The 21,407-nt window shown below is 56.0% G+C and overlaps 1 protein-coding gene across 11 annotated transcripts in view; it reads left to right on the top strand.

The window, feature by feature from the left end:
- The window catches only part of TNS1 (tensin 1), a 184,964-nt gene that overhangs the window by 139,822 nt on the left and 23,735 nt on the right, over positions 1 to 21,407 (top strand). For 5 of the 11 annotated variants that reach the window (XM_041737617.1, XM_041737623.1, XM_041737621.1 and 2 more), the window contains 6 exons: positions 5,941 to 6,024; positions 10,975 to 11,171; positions 11,985 to 12,060; positions 15,567 to 15,659; positions 16,275 to 16,298; positions 16,763 to 16,801. In XM_041737617.1, coding sequence (XP_041593551.1) covers positions 5,941 to 6,024; positions 10,975 to 11,171; positions 11,985 to 12,060; positions 15,567 to 15,659; positions 16,275 to 16,298; positions 16,763 to 16,801 — 513 coding nt within the window. The remainder of the gene's footprint in view (positions 1 to 5,940; positions 6,025 to 10,974; positions 11,172 to 11,984; positions 12,061 to 15,566; positions 15,660 to 16,274; positions 16,299 to 16,762; positions 16,802 to 21,407) is intronic. The other 6 variants (XM_041737613.1, XM_041737614.1, XM_041737616.1 and 3 more) reach the window with 6 other exon arrangements.

Genomic DNA, 21,407 nt, shown 5'->3' with positions numbered 1-21,407 from the left:
GTGTCTCTCAGTTCCTGCCTTCAAGGAGCTTACAGTTTAGGGAACGGAGAGGTACACAGGAGTGTAAGGTGCCATGACAGGGGTGGGGACCGAAGCCCCAGAGCTGGAGGAAAAGCAAGGCTTATCAGCTAGGATGATCAGGGAAAGGTTCCTGGAGGTGGTTACTTTGGGGCTGGAGTACAGATTTTCTAGGCAGAGAGAAGATGCTCTTCGCAACTACCTGCAGCCCTCAGACTTCAGTTCCTGGGGGAAGGTGTGGAGAAGGCTGGAGGGGAGGTTTCTGTAGACTCAGGTCCCGCCTTGGGCCCTTCCAGGGGCATAGCAGAGAAGAGAGGGTGTCCTAAAGGTCTGGGCTCTACCTGAGTGCTCAACCCTGGTGGGTCCCCTCAGGAAATGTCTCATTTTGGTGGGGAGACCAAGGTTCCCCTTCTTGTTCAACTGTCTTGTTGGTCCTTGCTTTTGGACCGGCTCTGTATGAGAAGCAGACACAGAAACGAAGCTCCATTTCCTATCAGAGAATGGGCTTAACTTTCTGGAGAGAGGAGAGAGAATGGAGTGACCAGAGAGCTTATTGGGGAGATAAAGGCAAGAAATGGCAGAGTGTGCAGGGCCACATTGGGAGGGATGGGAAGGGCTCCCTTCCTTCCTATTGGCCTAAGCCTATAACCATTCCATGGGGGCAGCTGAACTGGGTGGGAAATCCTGTGGGTTTATTTAAATGTTGGAGGTAAGGCCAGGCAGGGGTGGACTAGACACTGCGGGTAGGGGACCTTGTGCCAAGCCCCTCAGCTGCCAGGGTGATGAGAGCTCAGGGAGGAGAAGAGGAGCCTGGGCAGCTGACTCTGCCCTCCACCTCTTTCCCTAAATGTAGGGGAAGCTGAGTCACCATACCAGCTGTAGGAAGAGAGGGAGACCCCTCTCTGGGGATGGACAGTGGGTTTGGGGAAATAGCTGAGGGCAGGCCAGCTGGGTATTGGTCTGGGTCTAGGACCTGTGTGGGCATGGATGCCCTGCTGTACTTCAGAGCAGAGTGCAGTTCCTCATTCCACTCTCAGTAACTTCAAATTGGCCACGATGGAAGTATTTATACCATGGAAATTGGCAATCAGGGTTTCATCTTGCCTGGAGAGCTGGTCGGGGAGCGCGTTATTGCTTTTAGCTGAGAGTCAAAACACAGGATGAATAGTTCTCTAACTCTAGAAGTGAAAAGCTTTATGAGGTGGTCCACATGGGGCTGCCATCTTCTGCTTTTTCTCCACCTCTGGGCTCCTGAGATAAGGACCCCTGGCTTCTTTGTCAGAGATTTTGTTAAAGGGAGAAGAATGGGGCCCTCTTAATATTTCATAGAATTGAGGTGGCCTGAGGAATAGTAATAGTCTAACCTAATGATGGGCGGGATCTGGGGCCAGATTCTCTGGGGAAGCAGAGTGAATTTCCTCTCCCCTACCAGAAATCCCTTCTGTATAGCTCTCCTGGAGCTTGCTCTAAAGGAAGCTGTACCTTAATGGGTCCAGAAGGATTGCCCATCATCCTTCTAATGGGTCAGAAGGATGGGCATCTTGTAGTGCATCTCCTCTCAGCCTTTTCTCTGCTTCAGTTTCTGAAGTCTTGACTGTCAGCCTCTATATCCTTAGCTGCTCAGGCTTTGGCTGCCAAGGAGTCATAGAGAGGGAGAGATGTTGGTACAGTGTCTCTGTCCCCAACCCTGCTATCATCCTCTCCACCAACTGTGAGTGACTCAATCAGGAGAAGTGATGAGGTGTATAGAGTGGACAGATATATTTGGTCTCCAAGGCTATAGAGGGGCCTCTTTGGTCCACACCCTGTCATGAAAGTATTTCTTATGTCAGCAGGTCCTGTTTGCACAACTTCCTCAGTAACCCTGCAGAGGCAGGATCATTGTGTACAACAATCTGGGAGTCAAGGAACAGACTAGTACCACTTCCTCCTGCATCTTCTACATTCTTCTGCGAGAAGCTGGAACATAAGCTTCAGCATGAGTAACCCAGGAAGCTTAGATCTGAGGGAGAGCCTCTTCATGGCTATGAACTTGATCTGGTTTCTCCTGGCTCTTCTTCCTTGGCTCAGCATTTCTCCAATACTGTATTCTTGGTTCATTCCACTTTGATCCAACAACTCCTTGTGTCTTATTTCAGCTTGGATGTCAGAGAATATAGGGGTAGTTTTCTTAACTTGATAAAGGGTAGGTGCCAGGAATCTGTAGCATATACATCACACTTTCTTGTGAAACATTAGAAGCATTCTTGTTAAACCAGGGACAAAATAAATATGCCTGTTATCACCACTATCACTTAGCATTGTATTGGATATCCTAGCCAGTGCAATAAGACAAGAAAAAGAAATAGGAGTCAGAATTGTTGAGTCCATGTTATCTTATAATCCTGATTCTGTGACTGGACTGATCTCAGATGTCCCTAGAGGTAGAGATTTCAATGCATGTTGGAGATCAGATGTGCATCTTATCTTTAAGGAGTCTAGAGTTTAGTAAGAGGAGAAAGAATTGGAACTTTAAAATGAAGTCATTCTTAATAAGTGAGCTATAGAGAAAATTCTGTGGGAGTAAAGAAAAGGTAAAGATCCATATCAGCTGAAGAAATTGAGGAGTGTGTTTAATGTGGGTTTTAAATAGAACCTTGGGAGAGGTGTAGGAGTTGGAAACTGGTTGGGGTCATTGGAGAGACAGGGTTCTTAGTGAAGACAGAGAAGCATAAGTGTTTGACGAATATAGTAGATTGAGAGCATATAGGCAGTGTGAGAGAGAGTCAAGGAAGGTAGCCTGGGGCCTGCAGGTTGTTGGTCTTAAAATACTAGACTATGGAGTTTGAATCTTGCCTGGTGGCAGTGTGGAGCCACGGCCATGTTTTAGTTGGAGTATGCCACGATCAGAGCTGTAATTGAGGAAGATGTATCTGGTGGATCTGGGCAGGAAGGATGCAAAATAGGAGAGTTTGCATCTTTGAGTTGGGAGAGAGTTTCCAACTCTGAGTTGGGAGATGTGGTCATTTATTAGATAGACTGGGTTGGGCCATTGCATGAGGGTGCTGACCATGGAGATGAAAAAGAGATGGGTGCTAAGGATACCACGAGAGTGGAACCAGTACACCTACGAATTGATTGGATATAGGAGGTGAAGGAGAGGAAGACACCAAAGATGGATCTGGGGCTCCATGAATAGGACCAGAATGCCAGTTCCATTAACAAGCCAGGCTTTAGGGGAAGTGGATTTTGTGTAAGATGAAGATATCAGTGTTCCATATGTTGAGTTTGAGGTAATGGCAGAGCCTGCAGGTAGTAGATGTAGGGAAAGCAGCTAAACATCTGGAATTGGAGCTTGAAAGAGTAGAAAGAACTATAGATTTTGGAGTCATCCTCACAATGATGTAGATTAACACTTGGCCATGAATAAGATCTCTATGTCAGAGGGCATGGAGAGAAAAAAACTTAGGGTGAAATGGTCATGAGGGGAATGGAGGGGGGTGGTGCTGAGAAGGAATGTTCAGGACAGCGAGAGAAGACAAGGACAGTGGGTCAGCACAGAAGTCAAGACAGTAACGGGTTTCCAGAAGGAGGGGTGTGGGGCTCGAAATGTCACTGGAGAGATCACGAGGAGGAGGACTGGGAAAAATCCACTGGGCTTGCCAATTAGGTGGCCCCGGGGATTTTCAAAGACATATTTTCAGTAGAGTGGTCATGACAGAGAGCAGACCGCGGGATTGAGAAGTGAGTGCAGAGAGGCAGCGCAGACAGGATGTCAACTGTTCTTTCAAGTGGTTGTATGATAAAAGGGAAGAGAATGGGTAGCTAAAGAGTGTAGCAAGATGCTGGGAGTTTTATTTGTTTATTTTTTATTTTTTGTAAATGTAGGAGCCATGAGAATGTTTTTTAGAGGAGGAGAAGCGGAGGTTGAATATGGAGGGAATCAAAAGTAGAAAAAAATGTAAGAGAAAGAAAGAAACTGCAAGAATAAGATCGGTAAGGAAGTAAGAGTGGATATAGGCCTGGGAGCCCAAGTGGATGGGTGATTTAGGCTCAACGAGGAGGTGAGATACCTCTTCTGTGAAGTAGGAATAAAGGGTGAATACAAATTTAGGGAATTACTGGTATCAGGCTTTGGGACCTTGAACTGAGAACCCAACCTTTACATTTCATTGTATGGAAATAGGAGATGATATCAAGGCCCATTCAGTCATTCATTCAGCATGAATTCCTAGCCTGTGTTAGTCCAGGCTCTGGCAAAATGGTGGGTAAACAAAAGAGGTAAAAATTCTTGCCTCCATGAGGGGACAATAAACAAATAAGCAAATGCATGTATATTATGTCAGATGGATGATAAGTGCCACAGAGGTAACATAAAGCAGTAGAGTGTCAGTGAGCGGCAGAGGGAGGGTGGGTGGTTGCATTTTACACAGGATCAGGGAAGGTTACACTGGGCTGTGAGGGAACATGCAGATAGAACAGCAAGTGCAAAGGCCCTGAGGTGAGGAGTGTAGTGGGGCACGAAGTCCGAGAGGTGATAGGCCTGGGGGCCAGCTTGCGGGGGGCCTGGTGGGTGATTATACGAACTTGGGCTTTTGCTCTGTGTGCTGTGTGCAGAGCAGTGACATCGTCTGACTTGTTCTAAAAGGACCAGTGTGGCCAGGATGGAAGGAGGGAGACCGGTGAGGAGGCTGCTGCTATTGATCAGAGTGGTGGCTGTGGAGACGGGGAGAAGTGCTTAGATCTTAGACAGCTTTGGAGGTGGGGCCGTCAGGCCTAGATGTGGGATGGGAACAAAAGTCGAGGACGGCTCTAGGGTTTGGGGGCCTGAGCAACTAAAGGGTGGAGCTGCTCTTTTTTGAGACGGGAAAGAACGTGGGAAGGGCAGACTTGGGGGGAACGTCCGAGGTGTGATTTTGGCCATGACAGATTGCAGATGCCCTCAAAAGCTCTGAGGGGACAGGTTGGAGCTTAGAAGCGGTGGCACAATGATGCCAGTATACGATATTGCCAGTATATGATGTCACATGCAGCGTGGCACTGCGTGATGGTGCCCAGCGGGGACCACAGGTACAGAAGAGCTCCCAGGGCTGAGTCCCACAGCCTCCCACATTTGGCAGGTAGAGGCACGGGGAGGATGAGGCCAAGAAGCTGGCGTGGAGCAGCTTGTGAGGCAGAGGGTTGGTGAAGGAGCGCGGTTTCCCGTGCGGCCCCTGCGGTGTCAGGGGGTCCGCGAGCGTGGAGAACAGGAGGGCACGGCAGGTCTTTATGGGGCATCCAGGCGAGCTCATCTGAAGGACTTGTTGGTGGTGCCCGGCAGCTTGGGGGCAGGGGTAGAAATGTAAGGGACTCCGTGGAAGAGGGTTATGAAGGCGAGTGCAAGGGAAGGACTGACGGCCTGGAGGTGATGGATGCTCGGGACTGTGGCCCCTGGGCTCAGGCTGGTGGGATCACAGCTGAGTCCAGAAGGAGGCAGGTGACCATGAGAGAAGAGAGGTCCCAAGTTGAGGCCATGCTGGCCGTGGGGACAAGTGAGTTGTGGGCCAGTGGGACTGCATCTCCAGGCCCCTGCTTGCCCCATGCTGGGGTGAGAAAAGAGAGAGGTGTGGCGTCCTGCAGGACAGCAGGAGGCCCCCCTGCCCCTGGGGAAGCAGGACCCTGGACCCACCCTCTCTTCTTGTCTGACAGCCGCCCCCCAACCTCTCTCCAGCGTGTGGCCGGCTCCCAGACTCAGAACACCAACTAATCTTGATTTTCTCTTTGTTTTTGTTTTGTTTCGTCTTGTTTGATGGCTTGTCCCTTGCGTTCTCCATGTGTCTGGTGTCCCTCGTCCCCTGTGCTGTGGGCGTGGTGCCTTCCTTGCCTGGTGTGGTCCCCTTGCCCCTGCCTTCCCTTCCTGCTTGTCCCCCTCCCTGCCGGCTCCCCCGGGGTGGGGGTGGGCAGCGTACAATGCCAAGCTGCAGGGCCTCGGGCACCCCGGCTCCCGGCTGCCTCCTCTCCACCGGCTCCGATCTTCTTCCCTCTCCGGTTGGTTCCCCTCCACCCCTCCACCCTTCCGCCCCTCCACCCCTTCCCTCTACCCCCTTCCCCCTTATAAGTCTCTGGCCCTCATTGTGGCTCTCAGCCTCTCTTCCCCCTCTCTCATGGGCCACTCCTTCGAACCTCTGCCCTCTCTTGTCCTCTTTCATTTTCCTGTCCACCTTCGCTCTCTTCCTCCCCTCTTTCTTCTCTTTCCATCTCTTCCCATTCTCTTTGCCCCCTCCTCCCTTCCTTACTGCCTCCCTGCCCTGCCCACTTCCTCCTCCCTCTCTCGAGACCCTCTCCCCTTCCTTTCTGCATGAGCGAGTGCTCCCACTTCCGCATGGACACAGGCCTGATGCTTTTGGCTTTGGCCTTACCTGCTGGGGACACAGGGTCTGGGGTGACTAGATGAGCTTCCAGATTACCCATGGACACACAGGCTTTTGCACTGAGCGTGCTCGGTGAGGGTGGGGACAGCTCAGCTCTCCGGCCACCCTCACCAGACCGCCCAGGCTGCTGGGCCAGGGTCTCAGCAGGAGCCAGGCTGTGCTTTGCATGGGCCACCAGGCTTCATGACAGACAGTGGCGCCCTAGCACCTGCCGCTCTGTCCACTCTCGAGTGTGGTACTCCATGGGGACGCAGCATCCCCTCTTACCTCATCCCCAATCTCTGATCCTGGGACCCACGGCCAAGAGTCAGAAGCCCTGGGTGTGGTCCTGGCTCTGCCTGTGACCGCCTCTGTGACTCTGGGCAAATTTCTTAATTACTCAGCTCAATTTCCTGATGTGAAACATGGAGAGATCATAGCACTGCCACATGTGTTTTGCACGGTGGCCTGACCTGCCCCAGTATGGTGCACCTTTCATCAAGGATCCCATTGCTCTATTTGACGGTGATGCCCCCTCACGTCTGCCCCGGGTCTCTTGGACATACAGGCCCACGGGCTGTTAGCTCTGGGGAGACTCACCTCACTGTTTTCCCTGTGCCTCTGAGCCCGGAGGCCCAGGTTAGGGAGGAGGCCGTGCTGAGGCTTGCCCCATGCCGTGGCCTTGAGCAGTTCTGGGAAGAGGCTTAGGGGGTCATGGGGACTGGTGGCCACTGATGGCAGCATCTGGTGCTTGCACAGACCCTCCTCTTCCCCGTCATGGAAAGTGGGGAGATGACTCTAGCAGAATGCCCCCTGTCCTCCACCTCCCCTCTCTCCCTTCACCTCTCCTCGACCCAGTGGTGGGGAGTGCAGTGTTCACTTGGACCTGGGGGTTCGGGGCAGTTCTGGGGTGGTGGGCCTGTCCTGAGGGGAGCTGGCATGGCTTGCCCTGGGGCTGCTAGTGTGATCGCCGTGTGGCTTTCTGGTGCCCTGGCCCAGCAGGTGGCCTCCCGGATACCCTGGCTTTCGGAGCCCCAAGCATGCCGTCGGACACCCAGCCCCGTCACCTGGAGCTGAGGAATCCAGGCTTCTGGAAATCGGAAGGCTGGAAAGAAGAGCTGGGTCTGTGGGGGTGGACACGGCCAGTCCCGGGAGGCACGTGATGATGCCTGACACCGGGGCGTTTGTCCATGGGACTCGGGTGGTGGGCCCCTGTGTTCTGCTGAAATGGGTGTATGGATGTGTGTTAGGGCTGTGGCCCCCAGAAGCTCAGTGTGTGTGTGTGTGTGTGTGTGTGTGTGTGTGTGTGTGTGTGTGTGTGTGTGTTAGATGAAGGGGATTCATTGCCTCAGGTCCAGTCCACTTCGGGGGGGGCGGGCTTGGAGCCAGCTGTGCCCCCTGGAGTGAGGACCCCCAGGAATGGGGCTGTCTTGGCACCCTGTTCTTTGAGGTCTGGTGGCCGGGGTGGAGGCCCTGGGCTGAGGTGACTGTCGTCATCCGGGTGGTGGAAGGGCCCAAAGCAGCCTCCAAGGGACACCGAGTGCTGCTGACTGTTTTGATCCTAAAGGCCACGTCCTCGCCATGAGGGCATCGCACTCCTCGTGCTCTGGCGCTAGGACGAAGACTTCTCAGCCCCTCTGGCCGGTTCTTTCCACCTTTCTTCACCAGCTTCCTCCAGCCCCGGGGTCTCCTGCTGGGGTAGAGGCTCTGAGGGCGACTCTGACCCACCGCCACTCCGGGTGAAGGCTGTGTGTGTGTGTGTGTGTCCATGTGTGCGTGTGCTGTGCGTGTGCGCCTGTAGGGAGCGGAGCACGTGGACGAAGAGGCCCCGGGCAGAGACGGGGGACAGGGCCAAGAGACTGAGAAAGTCCTGGGGTTGAGGGTGGCACTGGGGAGGAGGGTGGCAGGGAGTAAGCCTGTTGTTACGGTCGGTCAGTCTCTGGGACATGAGGGAGGGGTGTTCTCTCTCTGACACTGGCTGTTAGCTTGTGTCCAGCTGTCCCAGCTTGGCCAGGGAACAATGGGGCTCTCTTCCCTCCCCCTGGCCATGCCCTGTCTCCCCTCCCATGGAGAAGGACAAGAGCGAGGGGACATGGCTCTCCAGCTCTCTGGGGCATATCTGGGCCTGCCAAAGGGGACAACAGTGAGATACTGTGTTCAAAGAATGTGAGAGGCTCTGACTGGCCACTGGTGCCTTGGGGCTCACTGTAGGGGAGAGGCCATCTCCGTGGGAGTGGAATGTGGGGTCTTCTCCCTTCTGCGGAGGCTAGCTCTTTGGAGATAGTCCTGTCCATCCCCCTGCCTCAGGACTTGAGGAGCTGTGATCATCCTCAGATGTCTGACTGTGCCAGGATCTCACATCCTCCACAGCCGGGAGGCCCCCCACTCTGGCACTCTGGACCCTTCTCTGGGCGGCTGCAACCATCTGCAGCACCTGAACATGAAGGATGCTTCTGGACACACCGGGGAGGATTTTCTCTGTCCCCCTGGGAGATTGAGGGCCTCGGATTAACACAGACCCACTTTTCAAGGGTGGACATCAGATCCCCGTGCAGGGACGCTGGCCACCCCTTGCAAAGGCCCAGAGATCTGCCAGAAACAGGCTGCCGGGCTGGGTGAGCCGGAACTGAAACCAGCCCTAATGCATTTCTTTTAACCTTGGGGCCGAACTTAGTTCCAAACCCCAAGAGCCTTTCCCAAATGGGCCTCCTTTGTCACAATTATTATTAGAAAATCAATGGCTATGTCTGTTTCTTTCTGATGTTTTTGCCAGGAATGAGACGAGCGGCAGCTCTGGAGCGGGCGGCCCAGGAGGCCTGGGAGGAGGGGGCTCAGTGCAGGGTGAAGGCAGGGGGCCCCGGGGCAGGCACAGCGGGCTGCTCTCTGAGGGCTGGGAGCCTGGGGTGGCCGCAGCCCGGGGTCCCAGGTGCTGCTCAGCCCGGTGAGAGCCTGCCTGCATCTTTAATCTGGGCTGATGGTCATAACAGACCCTTATTAGGACTATGTGACCCCCATTTTTCTCTTTCGAAAATAAGGGGCACATTCAGGTGAGGGTTTATTTGCCTTTAAAGTAAAGCCGTTGGTGGGTCTGGTTTACTGTCCCCATCTGGGGCTCTTTTTTCCTGGTTGAGATAGAGAGCGGGCCGCCTCTGAGTGATAGAGACCCCGAAGTGGAGGCTCAAACCTCTGCCTTGTAACTGCCACGCCAGTCCTACTGCTGTCTGGACCGGGCCCCCAGTTACGCTACGATATGAGTGTGTGTCTCGGAGTGACTGTGTGTGTCCGCCCCTAGTTTGGCTTTGGCAGCCTCCTGTTCGTGACCAGTAGGAAGGCTTCCCAGCGTGTGCTCTCCCGGCAGCCTTAGTGGCCGCACCAGGCTGGAGCTGGGGGGCCGGGGCGCTGGGGGCACGCAGACCCCACCGTGGAGGGCAGATGACTCGGGCTGAATGAGGGTGATTACTGCTTGGCTCCCGTGGTGCACGCCCAGGGGCCAGGAGTGTGCGCGTGTGCTCGTGTATCTGTGTGCAGTGTGCCACGGGGCGGTGTTCCCAGATGCGTCGGCCTGAGGCCCGGGCAGCCAGGCGCGCACGTGCCCTTGGCCCTGTCCCAGCCCCCGTCCCCTGGCTTCACCTGCCCCCCCTCCAGGGTGCGGGTTGGGCAGAGCTGAAAGTGTCCTCACACAGGCTCGGGAAGACAGGAAGCCTGTTCTCAGGCTGGGTCTTGGCCTCTGGGACCCAGGGAGTGAGTTTTCTAGGATTCCGGAGCCAGCTCCATGAGGCAATGGGTTCCATGCCTCAGCCCAGCTGTGGGAAGCCAGTGGGAAGGAAGGAGGGCGAGGCTAACGACATGCCGAGGCCTGTGGGGTGGAAGGGAATACAGAAAAGCAGATGGAGAACATGACTTCGGGCCCTCTGCCTGCTGCTCTGCTGGGAGGGGCAGGGTGGGAGCTGGGCCATCTTCGGGGTGAAGCAAGGGGTGGGTAGACGAGGGGCCGGCACAAGGGGAGTTGGCAAGAGGTTTCGGGGGTGCCGGGACGAGGGCTGGGGAACCCCAGAGAAGGCCAGCAGTATCCTAGGGGCCAGCTGGGGCCGAGGACTTCACAAGACTTCGTCATTTCTTTGTTTCTTCTCGAGAGCACCACTCGCAGGATGATGCATTATATGCTCTTTCCAAAGTTCTTCCCCCGGGCCTGATGTTGCTTGTTGGTTGATGCGGTCACCTTGGAGACTGTCTCTCCTCTTTCCACCTTCCCTCATTTGCCTGGAAGCTCTGGCCCTCTGCCTCCAGGGTTTGCAAGGAGCTGACATCTGTTTCTTATATCACCCCCTTTGCGCTTTGGGCCTCAACCCTGTGCAGGGCAGAGCTTCCTAGGAAAGGGCAGCCCCACCTAAGCAGATCCCCCACCCTGCAGAGAAAGCCAGGGGTGGGGCGTGGGCAGAGGCAGGCAGTGGGGAGTCCTGCGGGGAGACAGGCCCCCTCCAGCGCGGCCCCTGGCTACCATGCCCTGCCTTCTCTGGGGAAATGGGGCCTGACCAATCCTCTCTCGCCTGATATGCTCACTGCCCTCGCTGTCTTGCCTTCCTCCCAGGGGTGCAGGCTCGGGAGAAGCAGCCTGCAGAGCCCCCAGCCCCTCTGCGGAGGCGGGCAGCCAGCGATGGACAGTACGAGAACCAGTCTCCAGAACCCGGGTCTCCCCGTAGCCCGGGGGTTCGTTCTCCTGTTCAGTGCGTGTCCCCCGAGCTGGCTCTCACCATCGCCCTCAATCCTGGAGGGCGGCCCAAAGAGGTGAGTCCCTGGGCAGCATCCTGTGGCCAGAGGGAGGGGTGGGGCCCATCTGAGCTATCCAGGAGCCAGATAGTCACCTGAGTGGCACTGCCCCTTCAGGAAACACAGTCCTCCCCCTGTATCTCTTCTCTGGGGTGTGGAATCTACCCTCCAAACCCGATCATACAGACTGACGAGAGCAGTTTTGGTTCCTTCTAGGTATAGGGTTTTCTTGGGAGATCTGATTCCAATGCCAGAAGGTTTGCATTTCTGAGACATTTCAGTAGTTGGAGGCAGTGAATTTTAGACTTCAAGGAGCATACCAACCACTGGGGAGTTTGTCAAATACATAGATTCCCAAGTCCACCTCCAGAGATTCCCGCATATTAGATCTGGGACAGCGCCCAGAAATATGCATTTTAAACGTACATCCTGGAAGATTCTGATCGGAGTGGCCCATGTCTGATAAAATCCAGGCTAGTGTGTTATTCTGGGTATAAATGGCTTTTGGACATCTTTTCTCTCCTGCCTTCTGGCAGGATCCAAGTCCCCTGTCCCCAGCCCCTTCTCTTTGGCCCTGTTGGGGAAATTTCCAAGGCAAGCATTCCTGATTTCCACCCGCAGGGACCGTGGGGGACCCTGGCTTTGCAAAGAGCCTTTTTTCATTCCGTCAGTGACAAAGGAGTGGGTGGGGCTGTGAATGGCTGGGATGTCCCTTTGACCTTTGTGTTTACCGAGGAGGGGCGGGTGGGCTGGTTACCTGGGAAACCGCTGCTCTTCAGGGTCACGGCCAGCAGCGGGCATCCCCTCTACTCCCCTGTTCTTGTCCTGCAGCCCCATCTGCACAGCTACAAGGAGGCCTTTGAGGAGATGGAGGGAACTTCCCCGACCAGCCCACCGCCCAGCGGGGGTAAGAGCTGCTCACTACCCTGTCTTCCCTGGGTCCCCTCAAGCCCCTCTCTCAGCCCCGGCCTGAGTGAGCGCCCCAGGTTTGCAGGCAGGTGCTGGTGGGGCGGGGCGGGGCCAGGATCTGTCCCCCCCCCCCCCATGGCTCATCGCACTTCACCATCCCTGCCCTGCTTCTCTTCCTTCCGTTGTCCCCGTGCACACCTGTAAGGGGGCAGCAGCCACAGGCTCGGATCCTGCTGACCTTCTGTGGCGTCCCTGGCCTCCCAAAGTCTAGAATTTTCCTAAGCTTTGAGAGTGTTGGCATCCTGTGTGCAAAACACACCCTCCATCCTAAAGTGACTCTTGTGACTTGGTGGCATATCTCTGAGATGCCTCTTGACCTTTTTGCTCCTGACCCTCAATCCTGTCTACATCCAGGCACCTCTTCTGTTTCAGGCAACCTACTTAGTTGCCATCAGGGAAAGAAAGGCCTAGAACACTCAGTCTTGTCAGAGTCCCCATCTCATCCATTCTTGGCCTACGGGCAGGAACATTTAGTCCCTGATGCACTCACTGGAGAGGCAAATCCCCAAACGGCAGAGGCATTTCCACCCATAGAGAAGACCCGGATGAGTGCAGCATAGAAGAGACAGGGGGAGCTGGTAGGGGGCAGCTGTGGGACAGCAGTGATGGGAGGATACTGAGGACTCAGAGCCCCTGTGACAGGCCTCCCGGCAGCAGAGGAGGGAGAGATGAGGGAGGGGAGGAGGGTGAGCACGGAAGAGCAGAACTGGCGGTAATGTTCTCCTGGGGGCTGGCTGTCCTGAGGAGGGAAGACTGTGGCACCCCTGTGCCAGCAGAACTTGTGTGGGCTGCCTTCTGGGGCCTGCAGGAGGCTGGAGTTGTGAGTGGGAGCCGTGGCTCTCCTCCCCAGAGCAGCATGGTCCAAAGGAAATAGAGCACGAGCCACGTTTGTGATGTACCGTTTTCTAGTGGCTGCACTGAAATACGTAATAAGAAACTAGAGAAGTAGATTTAATATTTTTTATTTGACCCCAAATGTCTAAAATATTATTGATTTCAATAGGTAGATCAAGATAAAAATATTAAGGACATGCCTTACCATCTTTTTTTTTTTTTAAACTGTAAAAAGAGTCCAGTGAAATTACTTTTAATTAATAGGTTTGACTTAATCCCCAAGATCTATAATATCATAATTTCAACGTGGACTCAATCTAAGGAGATACGTCGCCTTCTTGTTTCATAGCAAGTGTTTGAAACCCGGTGTCCGTTTTACACCGAGAGCGTGTCTCGGTTCTGGTCGGCTACGCAGCCGGCGCCGTAGCCCCATGAGCCTCCTAGCTACCATATTGGACCAGTGCAAGCCGGGGTGGTCCACTGAAGAGGCATCTCTGTGGCCTCTTGTGACTCCGTGGAATCAGTTGCTGTCCCTCCTGAGGGTGGTCTTCGCCCTCCCCCATCACGCCTGGCTCTGATTTGCCGTTGGTCCAGTCAGCCAGGATCTTGGCCATCACCCTGTTTGGGATGGAAGCCATCTGGGCCGAGCGAGGGTGAGGTTTTGCCATCTGTGTCTGTTCCCATTCTTCTCGGCCTGCCCTGGCCAGCTCTGCTGCCCCAGCCTCCGGGAGAAGAAGTCAGAGGTTTCCTCAATGCACAGGCTTGGGAGAGAGGACAGAGGCGGAGAAATTCGAGGAATTCCTCTCTCGGGAAGCAAAAGCCTTGCCTGGCTTCAGGGCCACCCACTCGTCTGCCTCAGCAGGAGAGCCAGTGGCTTGGGGACCGGAGCATGAGCCACCAGGGAGCTGGAGGTGCTTGGGGTGGAAGCAGGAGAGACCTCCCACCGCCTCTGGTCCTCTTCACCTGGTCGCACTGGTCCACCTGTGTCTCTCCTGTGCCAGCTGGGCCAAGACACGCTTCGCGGTCATTCCGTGGACAGCGGCCTCTAGGCTGGGCTCATTCCTCCCTAACTAAGTACATTAAAATTCATTCACTTGACAAACATTAATAAGTGCTCCATAAGGGCCTATTGCAAGGCACCATTTTCAGTAGCTGGAGGGTGGTAGAAACCGAATCTGTGCGTGTACGTGTGTGTGTAAGGAGAGGGAGGGATGGAGACACGTGAGTCTAGACCTATCCCCTTTACCTGGATGTGTGCCTTTGTGCACATCTGTCTCCTCTGCTGTATTTGTCCGCTGGGCATCTAAGGACGGTGTGAGGGTGGAGTCTGCGCCCGCCGGACCCCCGTCACCGCTCACTGCTCCTGTGTGACCCTTTGCACACACCCACGTGTGCACAGATAAGTTACGTGTGTTGCTTGCACCGAGGGACTGTGGCTTGTAGCCTTTCGTTTCCTGTAGGTCTCCCTGTCTTTTAGGGAAAGGAGGAGGGGCCGGGGAGGGTCCTGGAGCCGCTGTGCGGTGCTGGGCCTCCGAGGGCTACAGCCAGGCTGTTGAGGCCACTGGTGAGTGGCAGGCAGGCTGGGGCTGACTGACCCGTGCGGCGGCCTGTCCTCAGGGCCCGTGGCCTCTGCACGCTCCCGATTAGCTGTGACAGGGGACACAGAGCTCAGTTCTTTGCTTCTTCTCAGAGGTGTGTCAGGAGACGCAGCAGCTGCCACCGAGAAATCTCGTGACTGGGCCTAACAACCGCCCTGCAGTTCAGCTCGGAGTCTGGCCACGTCCTTGGCTGACGGCCCTCCCTGACCTTGTGTGTTACGTGACACTTCTCACCCCGCCCGGCAGCCTGGAGGGGCCCTGGGGTTTGCGCAGGGAGTCGGTGCTCTTGGCCAGGGGTTGTGGAGCTTCTCCCTCTCCCAGGACGCCCAGATTTGGGGGGTACAGAGAGTCCCACACTGAGAAATTCTCTCTTCCTGGGGTTTACAAGTGGCTTGGGTGGCTGGGGGTCAAAGACCTTTGGCCAAGGGCTGCCCCGGGGTCTCAGGGTTGGCACGGCTGTGCCCATGACCCTTCCTCCCTCCGCCCTTTACAGGGTCTGCCATCTTGATTTCCCATTTCCTTTTGTTCTCTGAGTCCATCAAGGTGCACGGCGTGGAAAGACTGTGTGTGTGTGTGTGTGTGTGTCGGGGGGAGCGAGAGGGTGAGGGAAGAGAGGCTAGAGTATGGAGGAAGTCAGAGAGTCAGAGAAACCTGCGTGTATGTTGCCAGCCATGGCGATGCCAGGCGACCGCAGTAACACAACCAAGGGCCCCCGCATAGAAGCTATTTGCTGGAGGTTGAGGGCCAGGGCCAGGGCCAGGGCCGTGCCATTTCCTGACTGTTTCACTCTGCCCTTTGTGCTGTGGAGAAGCACGGAGATGGGAAAGGGCCGTGGGAGCAAGGCAGTAACCCCTGGGGGCTGCGGCTGGCTCCTCTGCCCTGCGCCTGCTGCCCACCCCTCACCAACACGTCCTCACGTAGGGGTGTCCCCGCTCCTGCCCCCTTTCCTCTCCCCATACCCCCCTCACCCCAAGGCTCACCCCCTGTGTCTCCTTTCTGCTTCCTGGCACAGTGCGCTCCCCTCCGGGTCTGGCCAAGACACCCCTGTCTGCTCTAGGCCTGAAACCCCACAACCCAGCGGACATCCTGTTGCACCCTACAGGTGGTGAGTGACTCTAGCTGGAAGGGAGGTGGGAGGGGGAGGCCAGAGGGAGGAGTAGGGGTTGGAGGACCCCTGTGGTCCTGGGCAGGGCCTCAGGATTGAATCAGAAAATGCCCAGAGCTGATGGCTTCTCAGGACCCTTCTGGAAACAAGACAGCCTGGCTTTGTGCCCACAGTGAGGTCAGGCCTGTGTCGGGGCTCTCTGTGCAGAGGTTGAGGGGGATAAGTCCCTCTGCAGCCTTCATGCCCATTGACGTGTGAGGTCTGTGCCACTCCAGGGTCCTCTGACTTGGGGATTTGGGGGCTTGGCCTCAGTCTCCTTGGAGCTGTCAGCTCTCTGCCAGAAGGCTGGCTCCACCATCCCCCAGCGTTCAGGCACTTGTGTACATGCACACACACAGATGTACACAACCCTCCCCCCACCCCAGTTCACACCTCCCACTTCCTTATCACATCCTCCAGCTCCTGTCCGCCCTGTGGGGAAGGGGAGAGTGGACGGCCCTAGTCCCTGCGTGGCCATTTTGAACAAGTTTGAACCACCCCGAAGGTTGTCCCCTTAGACTCTGGCTTTAGGGCTGGACTGGGACTCTTGAGGCCAACTTTGCTTTTTCTCCTTAGTCACCAGAAGATTGATCCAGCCAGGTAGGAGGGCAATGACACGCTTGTGTGACCCACACAGACACACGGCCGGCACAGCCTCCCACTCAGGGGTGCCTGCATGGCCAGGGACACCGAGTCACCGGGGAGCAGAAGGGGATCGGGGCTGCCTCTCACCAGCCAGCACATTGCTGCTTGAGATGTAGGCCCTGGGTGCAGGGGCTGTGAGGGGGACGGCCTCGTCCCTGACAGCGAGGCCCACCTTTACCTGCACGTCCTGAGCCTCCAGGGTCGTGTCCGGTGGATCTTACCTCCTCCCTGGGCTCTTCTGCTCTGGCCTCACTCCTGCTTTCCCACCTCCTCCTTCTCAGCACATTGCTTTTCAGGGAAGGACCCCTGTTAACTGATCTCTCTCTCTCTCTCTCCTTTCCTCTTTTCCTCCCTTCCTACTCGCCTGCCTCTCTTTCCTGCCTCTCCTTCCTCCTACCTCTCCTCTCGTCTTCCCTCAGAGGAGGATGAGGGGAAGGTGGTGACAGAGCTTCCCAAAGGTGAGTGTGGCTTTGCTTGCGTGGCCGCTTCCTGCTCTCTGGGCCTGGGGATGGCTGTGGACGAGGAGCTTGCTCAGGCTGGCTCGGGGGCAGCTCTCTCTTCTGACAGGTCTCAGATGACCAGGCCTGGAGCCTTCTGGTGCCCACCCCCTGGTGATGAGCTGTCATCTTGGATGCTGCCTGAGTTCTGACGGTGGGGGGGGGCGGTGGGCAAGGGTTCAGGTGTAGCCAGCTCCAACCGCCAGTGCGGAGCCACCCTGGTGATGATCCCTCCCTCCTGCCACCTTGCTTGGTTTCGTAGCAACACAGATGGTAGGGAGTCTGTCTTTCTGGGCTCTTGGATGCCTCTGGGGATCGCAGAACGGCCACGGACCCACTCCCACATCGGGACACCCATGCACATGGTTCTGACAGTTTCAAGGAGTCCCCACATCTGTGCCTCTGCTTAACCCTCGATTTAGATGAACTCTGCTTTGTACATGAAGCAGAGCGGAGGATGTGAGGAAGGGGGATGTAAGCAGAGGAGGAAAATAGAGAGGGGACATAATCTGGTTGGAGGCCTTTAACCTATGGGACAGAATTCAAATGATGTCTTAGAGCATCAGGTGAAATGAAGGGGGTGCCGGCCTCGGTTGTCTGTGTGTGACTGTGGGCATCGGGGGGCCTTGGATGAGGGGGGCACTGAGGCCCCTTCCAGCTCTGACATGTTAGATGTTCTGACTTCCCACCTGGGCCCTGGTTCCATGCGGCCTGGTTTCTTTAAAGGCTTTGTCTGCTTTCTCTTTTTCTTTTTAGATTTATTTGTTTATTTATTTGAGGAGGGGAGCACAAGTTGGGGAGGGGCAGAGGGAGAAAATCTCAAGCAGACTCCCTGCTGAGCATGGAGCCCAATGCAGGGCTTTATCCCACAACCCGTGAGTTCATGACCTGAGCTGAAACCAAGAGTCAGATGCTCAACCGACTGAGCCACCAGACGCCCCTCTGTCTGCATTTCTTAAGCCCGTTTCCCACTCACCACCTTGGTTTTCCACCCCCAGAGAGGGCATGGGCTGGGGGTCACCCAGGTAAGGTGGCTGCAGCTTCCCGGAGGCTTTGCTCACTTGGAGCCAGCCAGGGTTGGGCAGCCGCGCCAGGCTGCTGGGGGTCGCAGCAACAGATCCCAGGGTGGGATGAGCCCCAGCGGGCTCCTGGCTGCCCCTCCCCACAAGCCTCCTACCCTGGGAGAGGACTTTCCCCCAGGCTGGCTGCTGGCTGCTGGCTGCTGGCTCCTGACAGGGCAGTGACCGTGGGACAGGAGTCCAGAAACGCTGGCGCCTGGAGCCCACCCCCAAACACTCTCCAGTGGGACGGTCTGAGGGGAGATTATCCCACAGGCTGACAGGCCCCGGATGTCGTGTTTCCCACACTTTGGTGTGACACTTCAGGGCAGCGAGTATCAACAGAGCTGAGCTGAGACCTGCCCGTTTTGCCTCACGAATGACTCTCAGCCTTCCAGGCCTCAAGGCCTCCGGCCCTCTTCCGTGTGTCTTGGAGCCACAGAGTTTGGAGGGGAAGGTTCTCGTGGATCAGCTCTGCTGCACCCATCATTTTCACGGATGTGGGGGCACTGAGGCCTGAGCTGTGGCGGTGACAGTCTGGAGCACCTGCCCAGGACCACAGTTAGGAGGCAGAGGGCCCAGACTGGACTTCCAGGTCTCCCGTCTGCTCGTCCTGGGGCTATTTCAAAGCCCTCCTCCCGCCTCCAGGCCCTGTGCCTGGGGATTCCAGCGTGGGGGTCGGAATTGCTGTCGTGGCCCGGGGAGTGCGGCAGGAGAGGGACGGGGAGCGGGGCCGTGGGCAGCCAGCTCCGTTTTCCCTGACTCATGTACCACCTCCCGGGTCAGACCGAAGCGCATTGTCTGCTGCCCCTCTGAAGCCCTGGCTGATTTCCCTGCTGACACTTCGGTGGGAAATGCAGGAAAAGATGCCTGTGAGGAAAGGTGGTCAGAGGCAGAATTATCCAGCTAGGGGCAGAGGTGACTTGAAGGGACTCTGTCCTGGTCACACATGCATTCATTCCCTCCTTCGCTGATTCAGTCATTCAGTATCTCGTGTGCCTACATGTATACCACGCACCGCGCCGGGCTCCGGGAATAGGCTGATAGGCAGTACTACGGTTCCTAATGCCACGGAGCATATGCATGAACAGGACCCGGAATTAAATTACTTGGAATTACGTATTGAGATAGTGCTCTAAGGGGAAGGGTGTAGTTTATGAAACATCATAGCCAAGAACCTGACCTTGGCTGAAGAGGTAAGACGTGAGGGTGAGTGACATGAACTTGGTGAAACCAGGAGATGAGAAAAGCATTCCGTGTGGAGGGAAAGCATGTACAAAGGCCCAGGGGTCAGAGGGAACTGCATGGTTTTTTTTTCTGCAACCGCAAAATCAGGCTCAGAGCAAGAGGGAGCTAGCGGTTGGAGCAAGTGGGGGAGTGTGGTCCAGATAAGGTTCGACAGGCAGGAGTGGGCCACGTGGGGCCATGGTCACCACATCTTGTTTAACCATCACCGAGAGGAAGGCGGTAGGAACCCCATTCTACCAACGGGGAGATGATGTTTAGGGTGGTTAAATGGCTGGTCTAGGTCCACGCAGTCAGCCAACGCCAGAGCCGCGGAGGCTGCCCCGCACCGGGCACGACCTCTCAACAGTGGGGCTGGGGACGGGGCTCTCTTCTCCATGAAGGAAGGCGAGCAAGGAGGCCTGCAGCAGTTAAGGCGTGAGGTCAACGTCAAGACTATTTTCCCAGTGGTGAAACAGGGAAAAATAATTGTAGAAGGTCCCTTCGCAGAGGAGTGGGGACGGGGCACATGCGGGTTAGCTTCTGTTTGTCTGGGTGGTGAGGCAGGACAGATTTGGCCTAAAGGAAGACTCTGGACTAGAAATGGCCCCTCTGGGGAATTGTTCCTGCTCTGAGATCCGTGGTGGTGGGTGTCCTGTGGCATCTGGGATTCTTGGCGGGGGGGGGGGGGGGGGGGGGGGGGGGGGGCAGTGCCTTGCAATGCAGATTTATTGAGCACCCATTGTATGCCGGCTCCTGTGCTAGGCACCGAGGGTCTACCCACTGAGGGTATAAGGTGAGATATCCTGGTGAGGGCAGAGGCGCCAACAGACCATCGAGCATCGGGAAGAAGCGCTGAGCGGGGGTTGGAAGAGGGTGTCATGGGAGTTCAGAACGCCTGTGTATGGCCCAACCTCAAAGGCTTGAAATTCCAACTTCGGAGCTCCTGGATGGGAACTCGGGCGTTTCTCTACTTCCTGCCTCTCCCCACGCACATGTCTTCATTTTGCTTGGGGTGGGCAGGCCCCTTCTCTCCAAGCAAAGAGCCTTTCCTGGGGGCAGGACAGGCAATTCAGGGTGTGGGTGAAGAGCCGATAGTGCCCTGGGCCTGGTGGGGCCAAGTCACTCTTGTGCTGCCAGCTGCTCTCAGCCGCCAACAGCCACTGAGAATAGGTTTGAGCTCTGGAATGTTCGACATGAAGCACCCTCCCCGGCCCCACCTCTCCTGCTCTTCGCAACTCCTTTGGGTGCAGCTGCTCCAGGACTGGACGGGAGGAGGAAAGGAGCAGGAGAGGGTCAGAGAGAAGGGTGGAGGGAGACAGGAGCAGGTGTGGCCGGGGCATAGGCCGACACCCGTGGGGCTGCTTGTTACATTTAATGCTGCTGTGGAAATGAGCAGGAAGGGATTAGAGGGAACTGCCCCATCTTTCTCACTTGATCTCGGCCAGGCAGGTGAGTATTCTCATTCCCCTTTTACAGATGAGGAAACTGAGTCCCAGAAAGTTTGAGCAGCCTTTCCCAGGTCACCCCTCCAGGAATTGAAAGAAATGGGGGATCCCAGGAGTCCTATGTTGTCCTGTGGCTGGGAAGAGAGAAAAAGCTGAAGAATAGACAGAAAAAGGAGGTGTTTTCAATATGGCAATTGAGTCGGAAAACTTGGGAAAACTGAGTTTTGGGCCTTAGAGGTTGGTTTTGAACAGTTCTGGAGATGGACTCAAATGAAGTAACTTCCCAAAGGTCTCTCCTGCTCCGGGTTCAGGAGGAACAGAGATGGAGACAGAGGGCTTAGCTCATCTCCACCCCCGGGTGGGCCAGGCAGGCTAGGAAGGGGCGACAGATGGCCGCAGTCTAGCCAACCAAAGATGAGGGTGGTCCTGCCTCTCGCAGGACTGGGGAAGGGCGGTGGGCAGGTGAGGGAAGGGCCAGGTGGACTGGGTCACTGAAATCCTGCTAGGCCAGGAGCAAAGCGTGAGGTTGGTTGGCCTCTAAGTCCAAGGATTGTTCCCTGCCATGTGGCAGCTACTGCTTCTCCTTGGGGAAGGAGTCCTGTCCTCTGAATTCACAGAGTCTTCCTCTGGCTTCCTGTGGCTCAGGATCCGATGGGAGTGGGGAAGGGGCCGAGGAAACTGATGCCTTGCAAGCGTAACCATCCTGTAACCACCCCAGGCTTTCTGACATCCCAGAATTTCTCATAGGCTGTCCCATCGTCACCCTGTGCAAACGATGTGCAGGCATCTGGCCTGGAGCTCAGGCTGTCACATTCAGGCCAGGGGCAGTGAGTGGGG

The sequence above is a fragment of the Vulpes lagopus genome, chromosome 22 (genome assembly GCF_018345385.1).
Source record: "Vulpes lagopus strain Blue_001 chromosome 22, ASM1834538v1, whole genome shotgun sequence".
Classification (NCBI taxonomy): Eukaryota; Metazoa; Chordata; class Mammalia; order Carnivora; family Canidae; genus Vulpes; species Vulpes lagopus.
This window is presented reverse-complemented; position numbering and strand designations above follow the sequence as displayed.